Here is a 17,145-nt window from a genome sequence, read left to right as displayed (position 1 = left end):
AGGATCACCTCTGTTCCACAGAGCTGGAGGGCCACAGAGCACATGAGGGGTGGGGGCACCTACTTAAAGGCCAGATCTCGCTAAAGATAGGGACCCCATCCAATGGTCCAGTAAGACACTCCACATCTATCCACACTGCTTTCCCAGGGCACGCTGATCTTGGAAACAGAAAGAATTTAAGCTCACGGCCACCTGGTCAGGGATCATTCTTAGGGAAAACAGGACAAGGGTAAAAGGTATAAAAAGCTTTATTAAATCTATGAACGTATACTGGATCCAGCAAGAGGGCCGTTCTATTTGGTCAGCCTCCTAATGAGGAGGGGAGGGAGAACAGTCTCAGCAAAACTATTTTAAAGACATGACATGCCCAAGATGTCCCTCCCAGCCAATAATTAGGAGATGTCATCCAGTCATATTTAAAGCTGGAAATTACTAGTAGATGCTTATTAAAAAAATGTCACAAGGGGTCCCTGGGTGGCTCAGTCGGGTACTCACCTGCCTTTGGCTCTGGGCATGGGATGGAGTCCCCAGGTTGGGCTCCATGCCCAGCAGGGAGGCTGCTTCTCCCTCCCCTGTGCCCCTCCCCCCTGCTCATGCTGTCTGTGTGTGTGTGTCTCTCTCTCAAATAAATATATAAAATCTTCAAAAAGCAAAATCATAAATTTCTTTTCGGCCTTGAAAACACAAAACACCCTTGGTATCTTTAATATCAATATTTAATATCTAATATTTAAGTGCAAACTAGAATCTGGGGCATCAGACGCATCCTCTAATAGCTTTTTAAAAGAAGAAATGAAAGGTATAAACAATAAAAAGTTAGAGTAGTATTTCAGGTGAGCCTGATGTCAATTGCAAATTTACAGACACTAATGTAATCAAGTACATGCAGGTTACTAGTTTGGTAGATCACAGGGAATGGGGTAGAGGAAGCCAAGGAAGGTTAATGTTTATAGGTGCAGAAAGTTCCAGACTTGGAGGGATATCAAAAACACCAAGCCATTTGACTTTCCGGTTTGGAGCACTCACTCCCCAGCAATGAGGAAGTAGGGTCACAGATGACAGAATAATCCAATTGTCCTAACTCCTACCGTCCAATTGCCAAAGGAGAACCGAGAAGCTGTTGTGTTGCTTTTAACTGGGAACTGAGAGCTCTTGCAAACCATAACTGTGATGCCATCAGATATCGTGTCCCTGTTGGGGTGCAGAGGCTTGTGCCCAAACTAGAACCCTGAACTGCTGAGTCTCATCGCAAAAACTCAATCCCAGATCCTGCTTTTTCAATGTCAGTCACCCTGAGACAAAAATTTCCATCCTGCCTTGACCCGAACATTGCTTCTGACTCATTTGTTTCAAGGATTAGGCAAGGGTCCGAAACACAGGTGCACAAGTCAGAGAAACAACCCCTCAGAACGTAGTCGTCTGCAGCAAAGTGAGTCCAAAGGAAACTGAAGCCACCCCTGGATGACAAGGTCACTTCCTTAAGCAACACAGGACGAGGAGAAGAGGAAAAGCCAGCACAGATGTCCCTGAGGCCTCGTCCTGACAGCCTAATGGAAATGCAATCCCCCCAGCCCGCACTCCAGCTCCCTCGGCCGGCCCTACTCCTTCCCACAGCCCCACGACCTCATCCCGTAGAACTCGCCCCTTTGTTACATTTACTGTTTACTGCGCAACTGCCTTTGATAGAACGTATGCTCCTAAGAGCAAGGATCTCTGCTGGGTTTTGTTTCTTAAACTGGTCAGTTCTAGTGCCCAGAACAGTTCCTGGGACCTGCTAGGGCTCTGTGGGGACTGAATGATTAAATGGAAAAACATTCCGACTTGCTGTCATCTTTGGATGGGAGACCTAAGGGAAGGATTTTAATCTCTTTCTTCCTTTTTACCTACGAATAATCCCAAGGCTTCTCCCCACCCGAATTCTCGATCCCCCCCAAAATTTTTAATTGATATACACAAGCTTGAGAACATGTCGCATTGATTAACTGAACTAAGCGAAAAGAGAGAGAGCAAAATTTATTTCACCTTAACTTATGTGCTTTTTTCCCCCCCAAAGATATGCTTAGTAAACATGCTCTTGATAAATGATTCTACTTCCTTAACGATTCCTTTCTTCTTACTCCCCTTGATACAAGTGCTGGTCACTGTAACTGAGCCATTCAATTTCCTTCTCAAGTCAGGGCACTAAACCCACATTTGTCTGGTGATTATTATACTTTGGTATAATAAACATTAACAGCCTGCCACTACAAGGGCCACCAAAGCAAAGATAAATGGTAAATATTATAACTCGGGCATCAGGCCTCTGCCAGGCCGAGATGGCAGCACGTGTCCTGCACGGGTCTTACCCATCCTCAGTTTAAAAGTGCAGTTGAGGGGCACCTGGGTGGCTCAGTGGGTGAAAGCCTCTGCCTTCAGCTTGGGTCATGGTCCAGGCTCCTAGGATCGAGCCCCCCATTGGACTCTCTGCTTGGCGGGGAGCCTGCTTCCTCCTCTCTCTCTGCCTGCCTCTCTGCCTACTTGCGATCTTTCTCTGTCGAATAAATAAATAAATAAATAAAATCTTTTAAAAAAAAAAAAAAGTGCAGTTGATTCCAACACAAACAGGAGAGAGGCAGGTAACATGAGCAGAGGAGGGGCGCCTGGGTGGCTCAGTCGGTTGAGCATCCGACTCCTGGTTTCGGCGCTGGTCATGATCTCATGGGTCATGGCATCGAGCCCTGTGTTGGGCTCTGTGCTGGGCATGGGGTCTTTTTGGAGTTCTCTCCCTCTGTCTCTCTCCCCACTGATGTGCTTGCTTGCGTGCGCTCTCTCTCTTTAAAATAAATAAAAATAAATCTTTAAAAAATACATATATAGAGAGCTACGAATTGATGATTATGATTGATATATATATTAACAGAGGAAAGCTCATCTATTTCTGGGCCTATCAACATAGGCCCAGAGTAGCTATATCATACCACTTTTTCATTTTCTCATGAAATTTCCCAGTTGGGGATCCAAACAAAAATGCGTTGAGCCCAGACTTGGCCCACGAGCATCAGTTTACAACTTTTGCTTAAAGCCTTAGCTCAGAGATCACTGTCCCCAGGATGTCCCTCCCTCCCCCACATGCATGAGACCTTCCTCTGGTAGGTTGAGCTTCCCCGGATTCCACTAAACGTAGGCTCCTTCGATGTGTCCCTCTTCCCTGCGGGAACCATCTCCTTCACCGCTACGTTCCCAACATCCCACAGCATCCCTGGCACACAGGAGGAGCTCAAAAGATGTTTAATAAATGAAAATCTGAATAAGACCACCTGGGTTCACGCTTCTAGCAGCCACTTTGAATCCGTCGGTCTGTCTCCTGTCTTCACACCTTAACCAACCAACCTTCAGGGATCCGTGCGATCAGGTCACAGGCATTGATACCAAGTGTCAGAGTAAAAGAAACAAGCCCCCCCCCTGGAGATCTACAGGCTTCTCCTGTTCATGACAAATACATACCATCTGGCATACTGTGAAAATAGGGGGAGAAAAAAGAATCTTACTTTGTCATAACAAAGTAAAAGAATTAGATCTCATGGGCTTTGTAGGAGATGAGCAAGTCTACAGAAGAAAATTCAGGAATTTGCTACCTGCTTTCTCCATCATTCAAAATAACTGGCGAACGCCTTTCAGGTGGTAGTTAACTAAGACATGTTAGGAATATTTCTATTTTGTTCCTTGCCTCATCCTTTAAGAACAGATTCTGCTTCTTTAACCAATAATTACATTTCACACATACATTATCCTTTGCCTCCAAACCAGGAAATCTCAGATCCACCATTCAAGACACTACTTGGAGAGAGACCCAAAGGTGGAAGAGCTCTCCCACACGGGAGCCTGTTGTCGCAAACCCCGGCGTCCCAGAAAGCCACGGAAGCCGACCCTGTGCTTTCACGGTTCTCCCCTTCCGTATTTTCTCACGCTCGCGATGAAAGCATCAGGGAAGACTTACCGCTGTGCAGAAGAGGCAGCGGCATTCCTGGAGTGTGGTCATCTTGTCCAGGGGCTGTTCGCACAGGCACAGCTTGCAAGTGACAAGGGGGGCCGGAGCCAGCTCTCCCGCCGCCGGACTTTCGGTGGTCATGGTGAGGTACTGGGTCCTCCCACCCGAGCCCATCAGCCTCTCCGCGCCGGTCTCCAGTCTCCTCAGTCCCTACAGGAAGGTCCAAGGCAGAAAATACTTTATTCGTTCATACAGCGGTTGTTTAGGCAACACATCTGGGCTCCTCCACGGCAAACCTTCCCCTTCCACACCGTCTAGGCACACGGCAAAGGCAATTCTGAGAACCATGGGCTCCAGGACTTGCCACCTTAACAAGGTGTTCCCGGCGTCCTGACATTTACAGGGACCTCTCCATCCTGCCTCCTCTCATGTGAATTACAGGGAAGAAAAGACCACAAGGAACACACACACCGTTTAGTAGTTGCATGGCTACAATCCAACAGATTAAGAAGAAAGACACTTGAAAATAGGATGTCACTCAAAAAAGTTACACAAAGAATTACCGTATGATCCGACAATTCCACTTCTCGGTATACGCCCAAGAGAACGGGAACCGGGATGCAAACAGATCCTTGCATACCAAGGCTCCTAGCACCACTGTTCACAACAGTCAAAAGGTGGATACTATGAAATGCCCATCAAGAGATGAGCGGATACACAAAGGGTGATAGAAACATTCAACGGAATGTTATTCAGCCTTAAAAGGGAATGAGACTCTGACACACGCTACAATACGGATGGACCTTGAAGACATCGCGCTAAGTGAAATAAGCCAGACCCGAAAGGGTAAATGTTGTGTGATGCCATCAATGTGAGGTACCCAGCAAGTCGGATTCACAGAGACAGAAAGCAGAAAGGTGGGACTGGGGGTGGAAGGGGAATGGAGAGTTACCATTTCATCGGTACGGAGTTTCTGTCTGGAATGATTACAAAGTTCTACAAATGGACAGTGTGAACGTTGCACAAGACTATGAGTGTGCTTCGTGCCACCGAATGACACACTTACAATGATTGAAATGGTAAATTTTATGTTATGTCTATACATACCCTCCCACGGGGCATCAGTATTAACTGTGTTCTTTCATATATGTCATTTCACTTCAACTTTTGCAACCATGAGGATTATTTTATAGGTGAACTGAGGTCCTGAGAACAGTTAAATAATCTGCCACAGTTCTCAGAGCTTGGATATAGCAGAGCAAAATTCAAACCTCCACCTTCTGAGACTGAGCCCAGTGCCTGGTCCATTACCCCAGAGCTGCCTCACAAATATTACATGGAGGGGTGGAACGGGGAGAGAGAGAAGGAAGAAGGGGTAAGGAAAGAAGGGGGAAAAAAGGACAGAGAGACAGAAAGAGACAAAAAGCCCATGACTACAAGTACCATTAGGTCACTGAAACTATACAGAGCAAAATCTATCTCCAAACTTGGATGACTATAGAAAGGATTTTTCTACGATGGAAAATAAAAAGTAGAAACAGAAGCCCTTCCACGTGTTTTATTCAGATGATCTTTAAAAGAGGTAAAATAATTGTGAAAATACTCTATAGTTGGATATCAGGAAGCCCCGTGTTCTAATTAAAGAGAAGCAAAGTCTGGGGCGCCTGGGTGGCTCAGTGGGTGAAAGCCTCTGCCTTCGGCTCAGGTCATGATCCCAGGGTCCCGGGATCGAGCCCCACATCGGGCTCTCTGCTCGGCAGGGAGACTGCTTCTTCCCTCTCTCTCTGTCTGCCTCTCTGCCTACTTGTGATCTGTCTGTCAAATAAATAAATAAAATCTTAAAAAAAAAGAGAGAGAGAGAGAAGCAAAGTCCTACAGTTCTTACTATTCTAAAAGACTATGGCCAATTCTAAGAAATTTGGCCACAAAAATCATGGTAAACAGCCTCTCCCCCTAAGAGAACCAGACTCTTCTTGTCCCAATTTTTGAGCAAAAGAAATTATATGTTCAGGATTTGTTACAGAGCCCCACAATGGCTTACGTCTCAACATATAGGTTCAAAAGTACAAAAACAAGGGAGAGAAAACCAAATTGGATGAGATGGAAGGGGAAAAAAAAATCTATGAGCTCTAACTGCACTATCTTAATGTCATACCAGAAAGAACCAATAGTTACTGACTCTAGTAACCCGAAATACTCAAGGTTTTTCACCTACTCCTTGAGTAGTGGTAGACTAGATTAAAAATAAATTTGAATAGAAAACTAATCAATGATCAGCTTCCATAATATTTTGGAAAGGCTCAATAAGGTCTGAGACATGGTGTTCTTATTTGATTAACTATTGATGAGCTATCATCCAAGAGCAAATCAATATGCCTATCAAATTCAGTATTTTGAGGTTAAAAAAAAATCTCACTTTAGGGTCAATTAGGAGTAAAAATGAGTGATTATGCTTCTCTCCTCTTCCCAGTTTATGCACAGACAACTACCACCTGTCTGTTTCCGCAAGACATCCCCGTTCCAAAACGGGGGTATTATCAATCTCCCCCAGCTGCTGTCTTCACATTTCTATTTTCCCAACACAGCGCATACAACATATTCTGACGATCTTTGCCCAAAAAAAGAGAAATCCCAAGTCAAACATCAAGAAGAAACATAGCCAGTACACTTCTCATGATGAGCACTGGGTAACATATAAAATTGTTGAATTACTATAGCGTACACCTGAAACTAACAGAACACTACATTTTAACTACACTGGAATTAAAATGTTAAAACCTAATACAATTTTAGAAGAAGACGGAAGAGGGGGAGGGGCAGAAGAAGAAGGAAGGAGGAGGGGAAGGAGGAGAAGGATGAAGAAAGTCGCCAGTACATGCTTCCTGAGCCGGGAAGATGGGAATGACACAGGCCCAGCCACCCACCACCACAAATGTCAATTACACGAGGAGCCCACCCAGAGGAAGCGGTTATGAATAGGTAAATCCTGTTGTTCTAACCTAGCAGGAGATCTAGGTATTCTTCAACAAAGTCAATTATTTCTTACAGTCTCAACCTATATTATTTTTTATTTTTTAAAATTTTTAATGTAATCTCTACTCCCAATGTGAGGTTCAAAGTCATGACCCCAAGACCAAGAGTTGCATGCTACCTACCAAGGCTATCTACCAAGCCAGCCAGGTGCCTCCATCTTATATTTTTAGAAAGAGACATAGGACACTTGAGAAATGAAGACATAATTGACTACTTCTTAGATTATCTCTTAGAAGTAGTCTTTCGAAGGCAGAACTAGAAATTGTGTTCACTGTGGACACCTAAAACATGATTTTATCCCTCGCCATAGACACATTAAGTGTTCGCTCCTTCCTCTGTGGTTACAAATCAAAGTTATAAAAATATAAGAATATCTATCACCTCCAAAAGTTTCCTCCTGCCCCGTTTACATACCATTACTTGTGTGCGTGTATTTACGGTAAGAGCCCTTCACAGAAGATCTACCCTCCTAGCAAATGTTTAAGTAAGTATACAACATAGCATTGTTAAATAAAGGTATTACGCTGTTCCCCAGGCACAGATTTATCTTCTAACTCATCAAATTGTCTCCATTAAATATGTACATCTTCTTGTCCGTGTCAATCACACTTCAATAAAGTGATTTAATATATGTGCAAGTGTTCAAAGTATATTTTATATATGAAAATATTTTTATGACAAAAGCCTTTTCCAAAGCAGAAACCTGTCTTGTTAAAACAACAACAACAAAAATTCCAAGCATTCCAAACAAGGCGGCGCTCGTAACTGAGACAGAGGAAGGAGGTCACATATTTCATCTCTCTGAGATAGGAGCAATCCAAAATGATTCTTCAAAAAGAAGTGATTTGTTTTTCTGCACACCATAAACACCAATTCCATTCAAACACATGAAGCAACGGAATTTTACAGAAACACCATCTTACGTAAACTCCCATCAGAGCAAGGAGATGAGGGGGACCAGTGGTGGTCGAAGCAGTACTGGGAGCACGGGGCCGGGTCCCCTGGACCTTTCCCTCCAGGCACCACCACAGAAGCTGAGGGCGTTGCCAGGCACAGCTGGAAAACTAGCTTCTTGGTTTTTCACTCTGGGCAAAATCAATAATGAAAGTTTTAAAAGTGAATGACACACAGGGAGTGCTTTATAAAGGAAAAAAGAGCATCAGACGAGAAATCCTTTCCCCAGGGATGCCTGGGTGGCTCAGTTAGTTAAGCATCTGCCTTCAGCTCAGGTCATGATCCCAGGGTTCTTTCAGGCTCCCAGCTCAGTGGGGAGTCTGCTTCTCCCTTCGCCTGCTGCTCCCTGCTTGTGCGAGCTTTCTGCTCTCTTTCATGTGCTCTCTCTCTCTGACAAATAAATAAATAAAATATTTAAAAAAAAAATAAAAAGAGGGGCGCCTGGGTGGCTCAGTGGGTTAAAGTCTCTGCCTTCAGCTCAGGTCATGATCCCAAGGTCCTGGGATCGAGCCCCGCATCGGGCTCTCTGCTCAGCGGGGAGCCTGCTTCCCTCTCTCTCTGCCTGCCTCTCTGCCTACTTGTGATCTCTGTCTGTCAAATAAATAAATAAAATCTTTAAAAAAAAAAAAAAAGAAAGAAAGAAAGGAAATCCTTTCCCCATTGATTCATTACACATAGAGCTCTTCAAGCAATCATCAGGAGAATCCTGATGCTCCCTCCTTCGAGATGTTGGTGAATGGCTCCCAGGTGTCCTAGCAGCCTTCCATCGACGTCTTACTGGGATTTCCCAGTCTCTGACATGCAACCGCCAATAGCAGAAACTCACCAGCCCACCCACACCACGAGCACGTGGCATGAACCTCAGAGAGCGTGTCCAGAGGAAGGGGACACACCCCTGCAGCTCCTGACCCTTTCAGAGGACTACGCCTTCACAGGTACACGGACAACCCACACCCACTCCCCTCCAGGTTCCAAGAAATTCTTCCATGCAGACAGCCGGTAATCCCTTCTCACTAGCTTGCCCAACTTGTTCTGCCTCATACCTCATGTTTTACCTAAAATAAGAAAGTGACTTGAATGCTCCACACCCCCCTCCCGTTTGTTTTGAAACAGTAACAATTGTAATTGCTTTTATAATTATTACAAATGGGACCGAGCCGCTATTGGGTGTCAAGAACCCAATGAGAAAAGAATTTTGGCAGAGCACACAAGGGGTATATTGGGGGGGAAAAAAGCTGACAGCTCCCTTTAGGCTTGAACTTTTTGACTGGGGTGTGGTGAGAGCGGACTTCACCCAAACTGTGTAAGTATCACTTGCTGAAATACAAGCAGCCACGTAACAGGGCAGATGGGTTGGGCAATGTGAGCAAAGAAAGCCCCTCTAAAACATCTGATTTTGCACCAAATTACCAAGAAAGGGGAACCAGCAGTTCTACCTAGCCTGATTGTCTCTGGTACTATAAAGTGTTCATTATGTGAACAGCTAGTACGATCTGATAGGAAAGAACAAAAAAGTCACTTTTCCCCTCATGTGTTTTCATTAGAATTGCCAAGGAAAGGAGTACTTCACAAACCATGCTGGGAGCACAGGATGTATAAGGAATTTTCATATTCCACTGACGGCCTGAAAAAGCAATCTGCTCCAAAAACGGAGAGGGTAGGAGAGCCAACATTCAAAGTATTTTTAAGTAATGTAGTTTATGCCTGTTTCACTACCCAAAATCACAGCAGTTATTCCATTGCACAAAAAGATAATGCAGTTGGAAGGGAAAAGGTTTCACCAGGATACTTACCTAGTTGTTCAGGAGTTTTTACACTATTCAGCAAAAACTGTAAAATTTAGATAAATGGATAAAGCACAATTAAAGAGACTAAGAAAAAAAATTTTAAAAATAAAGAGACTAAGAAGAGGAGAAAGAAAAGAAAATGAAATCAACTGGATATTACTAATGTAACAGAATATTTATGTGAAAAGCCTGTTGATCTGTGCTGAGGTCTTAATTCTAAACTATGCTATAAAAGTCTAAGATCTACTCAAGATCAAGGGATAAAACAGAAGAAGAGACACAAGAATATTCTCAAAATGTTTACTGCCCATGTAGGACACTGAGTCATTCCTGTGAGGTAGTTGGAATAAAAGATATGAATGCATGACTCAGGGAGAGCTAACAAAGGGAAAAGTTTTCAGGATGCGTAGGTGGTGGGGAAGGTAAGGCTGAAGTGTTGCCTTTATATAATAGAGATTTTCTCAGGAAGCCAGTGCTCTAACAGAATAGAAAGATACAGCCATGCCGAGATCCCATCTCTGCCTTGTCACTCTCCCAGCACCGAGAATGATATGTCAGGCAACCAGATTCTACTCAACAAAATCTGAAAATTAGTATTGTGTTGACCTTAGCACTTCTGCCCAATACAATTATTTATTTCACTGCTAGTCCATGTCCTTTATAGGAGCTATTAATGACTCAAATAGTACTGACTGCGTCTAGTGAAGTGCTGGCCCTCATCAGCCGATAGCCATTTGCTGTAGTTCTACCCTAAATACAGTCTGGAATGGAAGGTAGACCAGTTGGCTGGTGGAGCAGCCAAAGCAATGGGTATTAGTGTTTCATGAGACAAGGACTTAAGGTAGACCTCCATAGTGGCCGGCGCTGGGATTCTCCTCTCTGCTTTGACCCACTCTCTGGTGATTCAAGAACTAGAGCGGCCAGTACAAATCCAGTAGTATCAGAAAAACAGAAATATTTTATACCTGTTTCATTATTTTTTAAAAGAATAATGCTCGAGGCCGATGAGTAGATGCCCAGCATCACATTTAGGATGCTTTGTCATTATTTGCAAAAAATAGATTAGACCCTATTCTCTAGTACAAAAAAAACCTAAAAAATACTTAATTCTTAGACGTGACGGAAGAAAATATTCACCTACTTGGGCCTTGTGAGGTCGCAGTGCTGTACAAGGCTGTTTACAACTGTGCCTCGTGTGATAGGACAGGGGACCCGGTTTTCCTCTCCCCCCTGTTTTTCAGCCTCATTCAGAGGAAACCAGAAAGTCAAACAATACTCCAGTCTGTAATTTCTTAGCTTTAACATCTTCATCTCAACAGTTACCAGGATGGAAATAAGACTATAAATGTGTAACCTGGAGACTGCGATCCTCTAAAAATGGAACAGACATGCAAATGTATCCCTATTAACTATCACACGGGTAAATAGGACAGATACTCCATTAGGAGGAGCTTCTTAAATATTAGCAAGTATTCTTAAATATTAGCAAGACTAAACAGTCTCTTTGCTATTTGAAATTAGGTTCTGTATAAAGTCTGGTACAGCTATGGATAAGATCTAATTTTCTTCCAGGTTTATTAAGATATAATTGAGATATAATACTGTGTAAACTTAAGGGATACAATGTAACAATCATACATACGTGCGTGTATATACATATCTGTCTATACATATTTCAAAATGATTACCATGATAACGTTAGTTAACACATTAATCCCCTCAGACACCAAAAAAATTTTTTACAGTGAGAATAAAAATATTCAATTTTTTTTCCTACAAAATATATAGGAGATATTTATGGAAACATTTGTGGAGATAATGGCCAACAAAGTAGATGACATTGTGAAAAGTTCATTCTCTAAGTCCTACAGAGGACAGGCATCTCGGATGGCAAATTTTAACATCTACAAAATGCTGATCCTTCTAAAAAGTGCATTTCTTTTTTTTCTCACCTTCTTTCCGTGTTCTCATTGCCACTGTAGGGAAAGGCCCAAGAGGAGAAAATCCATTCCTGGCTTTTCTAACAATAAAAACTTATCAAAGACGGTAGGAGGGAATATGAGGATAAGAACTCAATGATATTTTTGGCATTGTAATTCAGTCATCATGGTAGCTCTCTCCTTGAAACCACTGTGCCCTGCCCACCCCATTTTTTAATCAATGGTTCCCCTGCCTCCCACAATTATTCATAGAGCCCTGCTGAATAATTTTCTTCCCCTTGCCTGGCATAACAACAAAGCTCCCAGAAGCAGGAAGGAAGGCCACTTAAAGGCAGGTCAGACAATGATGTAATTAACAGATCAAGGAGGAGTGTTATTTTAGAAAGCCCTATAGAGCAAGACATGGGCTGATTTCCTGGGTCAACACATTACCAGGAAGCTACAGTGGCTAAAGCACAAATAGCTAAATCCAAATGTTTTCTCCAAATGAACAAAAACACATGTATGTATTATCCTGGAAAGTCAAAAGTTTCATACAGAAATTTTAATGAGATATAAATTTTAAACGGTTCGGGAGAGGACTCCCTTCCATCCCACACTAAGCAAAGGGGCAGCATGTGTACTTTTGTGTGCCTTTGCCAAAGCAGTTTCGTTTAAAAAAAAAAAAAATCAATAATGCAGGAAACCGAGTCAATCCACAAAGAACTGAATTCCACACTTTGGATGGTAGGGATGTAAGGTGGTTAAATCCAGACCCTGCTTACAAAGAGTAAACTAGTAGAAGAGGCTGTCAACAGATAGTTTCATACATGATGATACATAAGATAATTTGTGGGTTTATAGCTTCAGCCATAAGTCCAGCAAAGAGACAAATGAGAGATGTCTTGTTCTATCTTCCCGCAAAGACAAAGAACCAGTTGATTAAAGGCCTGGGACTCAAACTCATGACTGCAGAGGAACTAGAAACCAGTAAGACATGGATTTCAAAGTACATTCTTTAACAGACACTAAAAGCCCCGAGATCCACAGCCTCTTCAGCTGCAAATAAAAGACGTCTATTTCACTGAAGTTGCTGTGTTTTTCAGTCCAAGGATGGAGGCCTCGTCATATGAGAAGTTCCATGTTGCAAAACATTGACCGCTTCTCCTCTCTTCAATGTAGTATATTAATCTTATGTGTTTTAATAACCACTGCATGTGATGCGTTGGGTTTCGAAGTACGCATCGACCAAGCAAAAGCGAATGCCAAAGTTAATAAAAACAGAACATTAGTATAAGACCTCCCACATATACCTAAAGGTGAACAAGCAAATTAAAATGTAAATAATTAAATAAATTAACTTCGGTGCTGTTATGCCCCTTCGAGTTACTTAACTTGATGGCATATGGGAAACATTATCCAAAAAAAGAAAGAAAAAAGTCAAAATGAAAAGCCTCTAACATACTCAGGTCCACTCAGAACAACACGAATGAAAAGCTGCTGCTCCAGAACAATGTCATTTCCAATCTTACACCAATGCCTTTGCGACAGAGGCCACCTCTTATCCATCTTTCCATTGTCAGCATCGAGCCCACACCTACCTAGATCCCACAGTGGATAACTTCTTTACAAGTACATGGAGGAGAGAGAATATCAAAAGGCCCGGCTCTCATGTGCATTCACTTCCGGCAATTCAAAGTCTAAAAATATTGATAATTTATAATAGCTAAGGAGCTTCTATCAATTGGGATGGGCATCCCTGGAAAATAAAATCTCAGGACTTGGGAGCAATGGCTATAGATACCTACTCCCCAAAGCTCGAAGTGGAAAGCATGATTTGTGTGGCATCTTGGCCCCGTTCCCATATCCAAAATAATCAGTTGCACAAAGTAGGTTGAGTCCCAAAACCGTTTGGACTTTGTTCCTCTCCCAACATCTGGGTTCAGCATGATTCCTGACCTCTACCTCAAACTGGTGATTTCAAACACGAAGAACCTCACTTGACAAGAAATTAATGCTTTAAGTCAAGGCCAGGGGAAACACGGAAGCCAGAATTAGCAGAAACACCAAGAGGAATGACTCCAATGTCCTAATAAATGTTTCTAAATACCTAAAATATTAAAACTGCTTCTCGAAAACAAAAATTTAAATACACTTCCTCAGATTAAAACGACTCATATTGTTGAAGAGAAAGATCGTTTTCTGGAAGCTAAACGGTTATTATAGAGATAAAATAAACTTTTTTTCTTTTTAGACAGAGTATAACTTTTCTCTCTGCTGTTAAGTTTGCCTCAGAAAACCTGATTCACAATCTGGGAGACCCAAAAACTAATTATTAAAAAAAAAAAAAAAGATGTGTCTTAAACTGACCTAGTTTGGAAGCCCAGATGCCTTTAAATTGCCAATGAACTGAAGCCATTCATGAGAATGGAGCTTTTGAATGCTGAGAATGTTCTGTGAGGCTCAGTGCAAAGATATTTGGCAGAGATGACTGTAAATATTTGTAAAACTCTGGGTAAATGGACAGTGCTTGACCACACTCACAGCTCACTTCCAGCACAGTAGTGCAAGAGAAAGTTATCTAGGGTGATTGGTTTGGGGGTTTGGGGGGGGTGGGTTATGTTTTCTTCTGTTTGTTTTAAATAAAAAGTCAAGGAGTGGATTCTGCTACTCTGACTTCTTTTTTTTTTAAAGATTTTATTTATTTATTTGACAGACAGAGATCACAAGTAAGCAGAGAAGCAGGCAGAGAGAGAGAGGAGGAAGCAGGCTCCCAGCTGAGCAGAAAGCCCGATGTGGGGCTCAATCCCAGGACCTTGGGATCATGACCTGAGTGGAAGGCAGAGGCCTTAACCCACTGAGCCACCCAGGTGCCCCTCTGACTTCTTTTTTATACTTACATTCTCTATACACAGTTACCTTGTATCTGTTTACTCATCAAGACAGTCAGTGAGGGGCTACTTTAGAAGCAGAAGGGTTTTTCTCTTTCCTGTTTTTCCGCGTGTGTGCCCACCACAAAGAAAAAAAGACCGGTCGCAAGTGTGCAAGAGTTAAACAGGAGGGGTGTGATAACGTGGCCTTGGATTTAATACAGTTATCTCAGTGTGGCTCGTGGGTCTGATACAAAGATCTTTCTTGCCCCCTCCAACTCCTCCTCAAGAGAGTTTCAGAAATACTTAAGGGGCCGGTACTTATCACAGGACTAAGGAAAACAGTTCATAAGGATAAGGGAGGAGAGAGTCGGGAGAAGAAGGGACCCACAAAGCAGTGGGATGTGAAAGGGACCAGGAGGCTCATCTCAGTGAAAACTGCAGAAGCCGGATACTTTAATTAGCCAGCAACTCAGGGAAGACTGGCTGGGATCCCTTTGCCTCTTACGCACACCCTAAGCACTGAGTCATCCCCAAGTTCATTTCTTTTGCTTCTGGGCCGAGGACCCCCCCCCCTCCCCAACACCACCACCAATCTGCCGCTTCAGAAAAGTTAGATACATTGTTCTTTAATTCAGACCTGGCAGTGTTCAAATAAACATCCAGAAATGCCACATTACAAGAACACAGACAGTCCTATGGGGACCCCCAGGTCATGTTTGGTAAGATGTGTGCAGCCGCAAGAAATGAAGTGTCACACAATACTGGAAGCCAGAAAGAGGACGTTTTCCCAGAGAGGAGAATTCATTTCTGAGAAATGTGAACGTGAGAAGTATAAGCGAGAAGAGGAGCGGACTCAGGGCAGAATCCCCGGAACTAGTGCGAAAAGCAAAAAGGTGCCCTGGTAAAAGTGAGCTCAAGATCCCTCTTCTCTGCTGAAAGGGAATCGGTTTCATTTTAACTTAAACTTGCCAAGAGCCGGAGAGGAAGAGAGTTTCACTCTGGGTTATCAGCAATTCCCTGACAAGATAACGTGTGGCCAAGATCCCATCTCACTCCGATCTGTGCGCGTCAACACCGCGGGGTGCATTTCCGAGCAAGAGAAGGGAAGCGTCCGAGATGCCACCAACTTCTGGGGTCCCCTTAGGAAAGACACGGGGCGGTCTGAGCGCACCTCGAATTCGCCAACCCACACATTTTGCAGAGACTGTTTTGCTAGGAATTCGTTTCTCCCCACCTCGACCGAGGCGTGTTTTTTAGACGCTAACAGGTGTTCAAGGCGTTCGGAATGAGTTCCACGCCGCACGGCTTCGGCCCCGGAGGCAGGAAATCCAGCTCCGAACCAGGCAATCACAGTCTCTTGTGCCCCCCACCCCCACCCCCGTCCCCCACCTTCATCCCAGCGCGGCGCCCCGCCCGCCCGGCCCTGCGCGCCCCGCGTGGAAGGCTCGCGGACCCTACCTGGCAGGGCAGCCCGCCGGTCCCGGCGCCGCCGGCTTCTCAGCAGCGGCCGCCGCGCGCCCCGGGGAGGCGGAGCCGTGTCATTCCGTCCCGGGTCGTCCGCGCTCTGCCGCCGGCGGCTCCGCGCTCCGCAGGACGGCGGCGGGGGCAGGGCAGGAGGGCAGGAGGGCAGGAGCGGGGAGGAGGCCCGGCGAGCGGCCGCGTCGCCCCGAGCCCCGCGGAGCGTGGGGCGCAGCTCGCCAGCGGGCGCGCCGGGCGCCGCGCGTCTATTTATACAGGAAGCTCAGGCGCGGCACTTCCTACTTCCCATCTGGGTCGCGCTCCAGCGGCAGGTGATGGTCTTTTAACCCCGTCGGAGCCCGGGCGGCCGCGCGCCCGCACGCCGGCCCCGGGGCGCTCGCCGCACCGCTCCGGACGGCTCCCTCTCGCCCCGCGGGGACGGCCTCCGGGGCGGGGTGTCCCGCGGCGGCCCTTGGTGTCCCTCCTCGCGCGCAGACCGGGACACGGCCCCCCTCGGCCTTCCCGGCTTCGCGCTGGTGCGCACGTGTCCCGCGGGGACACCCTCCCTCCCGCGCGCCTGAGGACCCCGGCCTGCCTGCCCGGCGCGGCGGAGCGCGGGTCGCGGAGAAACGCTTCCCGGGCGCGTCTCCCCAGAAACACCTCGTACCTGACTCGTCCCTTCGCGTCCCCTGACCGAAGCAGAACGCGGGCAAATCAAAGCCGGACAGTCCTCGTTCGCCCGCACACCTCGATGACACGACGGTTGTTGCTTGAAGCGCTTTCTCAACCAATGTATGTGGGAGCCCACTGCAACCTCGCAGGGGGTAGTCAGTTAAAGAAAAGGCCACACGGTAATCCAGAAGCTGTAGCAGGGCATGCAGTCGTGTGCCTCCCGCACTCCAAAACCTAGGAGACTGCATTTGGGTGATGTTTAAAAACTATAATGAAATCGACTCACTCCCCGCCCCGGTTGCACAACCCCTTCCCAGGTCCCAGTCACAGCCCCAAATCTTTTGAACGGCTGCGACTTAGAAAGGGCACTGCTCTGACACAGGAATCTTCTGGGCCTACTCTGCAAGGTCACTCGACTTCTGCAAAAGCAGTCAAGAATGTGCGTCCTTAAAGGAAAGGACTCGGTAGTCCTTTATGGAGAG

At 45.1% G+C, this 17,145-nt stretch overlaps 1 protein-coding gene across 1 annotated transcript in view; it reads right to left on the bottom strand.

The window, feature by feature from the left end:
* The window catches only part of RNF144B (ring finger protein 144B), an 81,209-nt gene extending 64,965 nt beyond the window's left edge, over positions 1-16,244 (bottom strand). The window contains exons 1-2 of the mRNA XM_080807297.1: positions 15,992-16,244; positions 3,977-4,177 (exon numbers count right to left, since the gene is read on the bottom strand). Of these exons, the coding sequence (XP_080663423.1) occupies positions 3,977-4,141 (165 nt within the window). The 5' untranslated portion in view covers positions 4,142-4,177; positions 15,992-16,244. The remainder of the gene's footprint in view (positions 1-3,976; positions 4,178-15,991) is intronic.
* Positions 16,245-17,145: the final 901 nt, after the last annotated feature.

This window comes from Martes martes (assembly GCF_963455335.1).
Source record: "Martes martes genome assembly, chromosome: 6".
Lineage (NCBI taxonomy): Eukaryota > Metazoa > Chordata > Mammalia > Carnivora > Mustelidae > Martes > Martes martes.
Note: the sequence above shows the minus strand (reverse complement) of the source record. Positions and strands in the feature narration are given on the sequence as shown.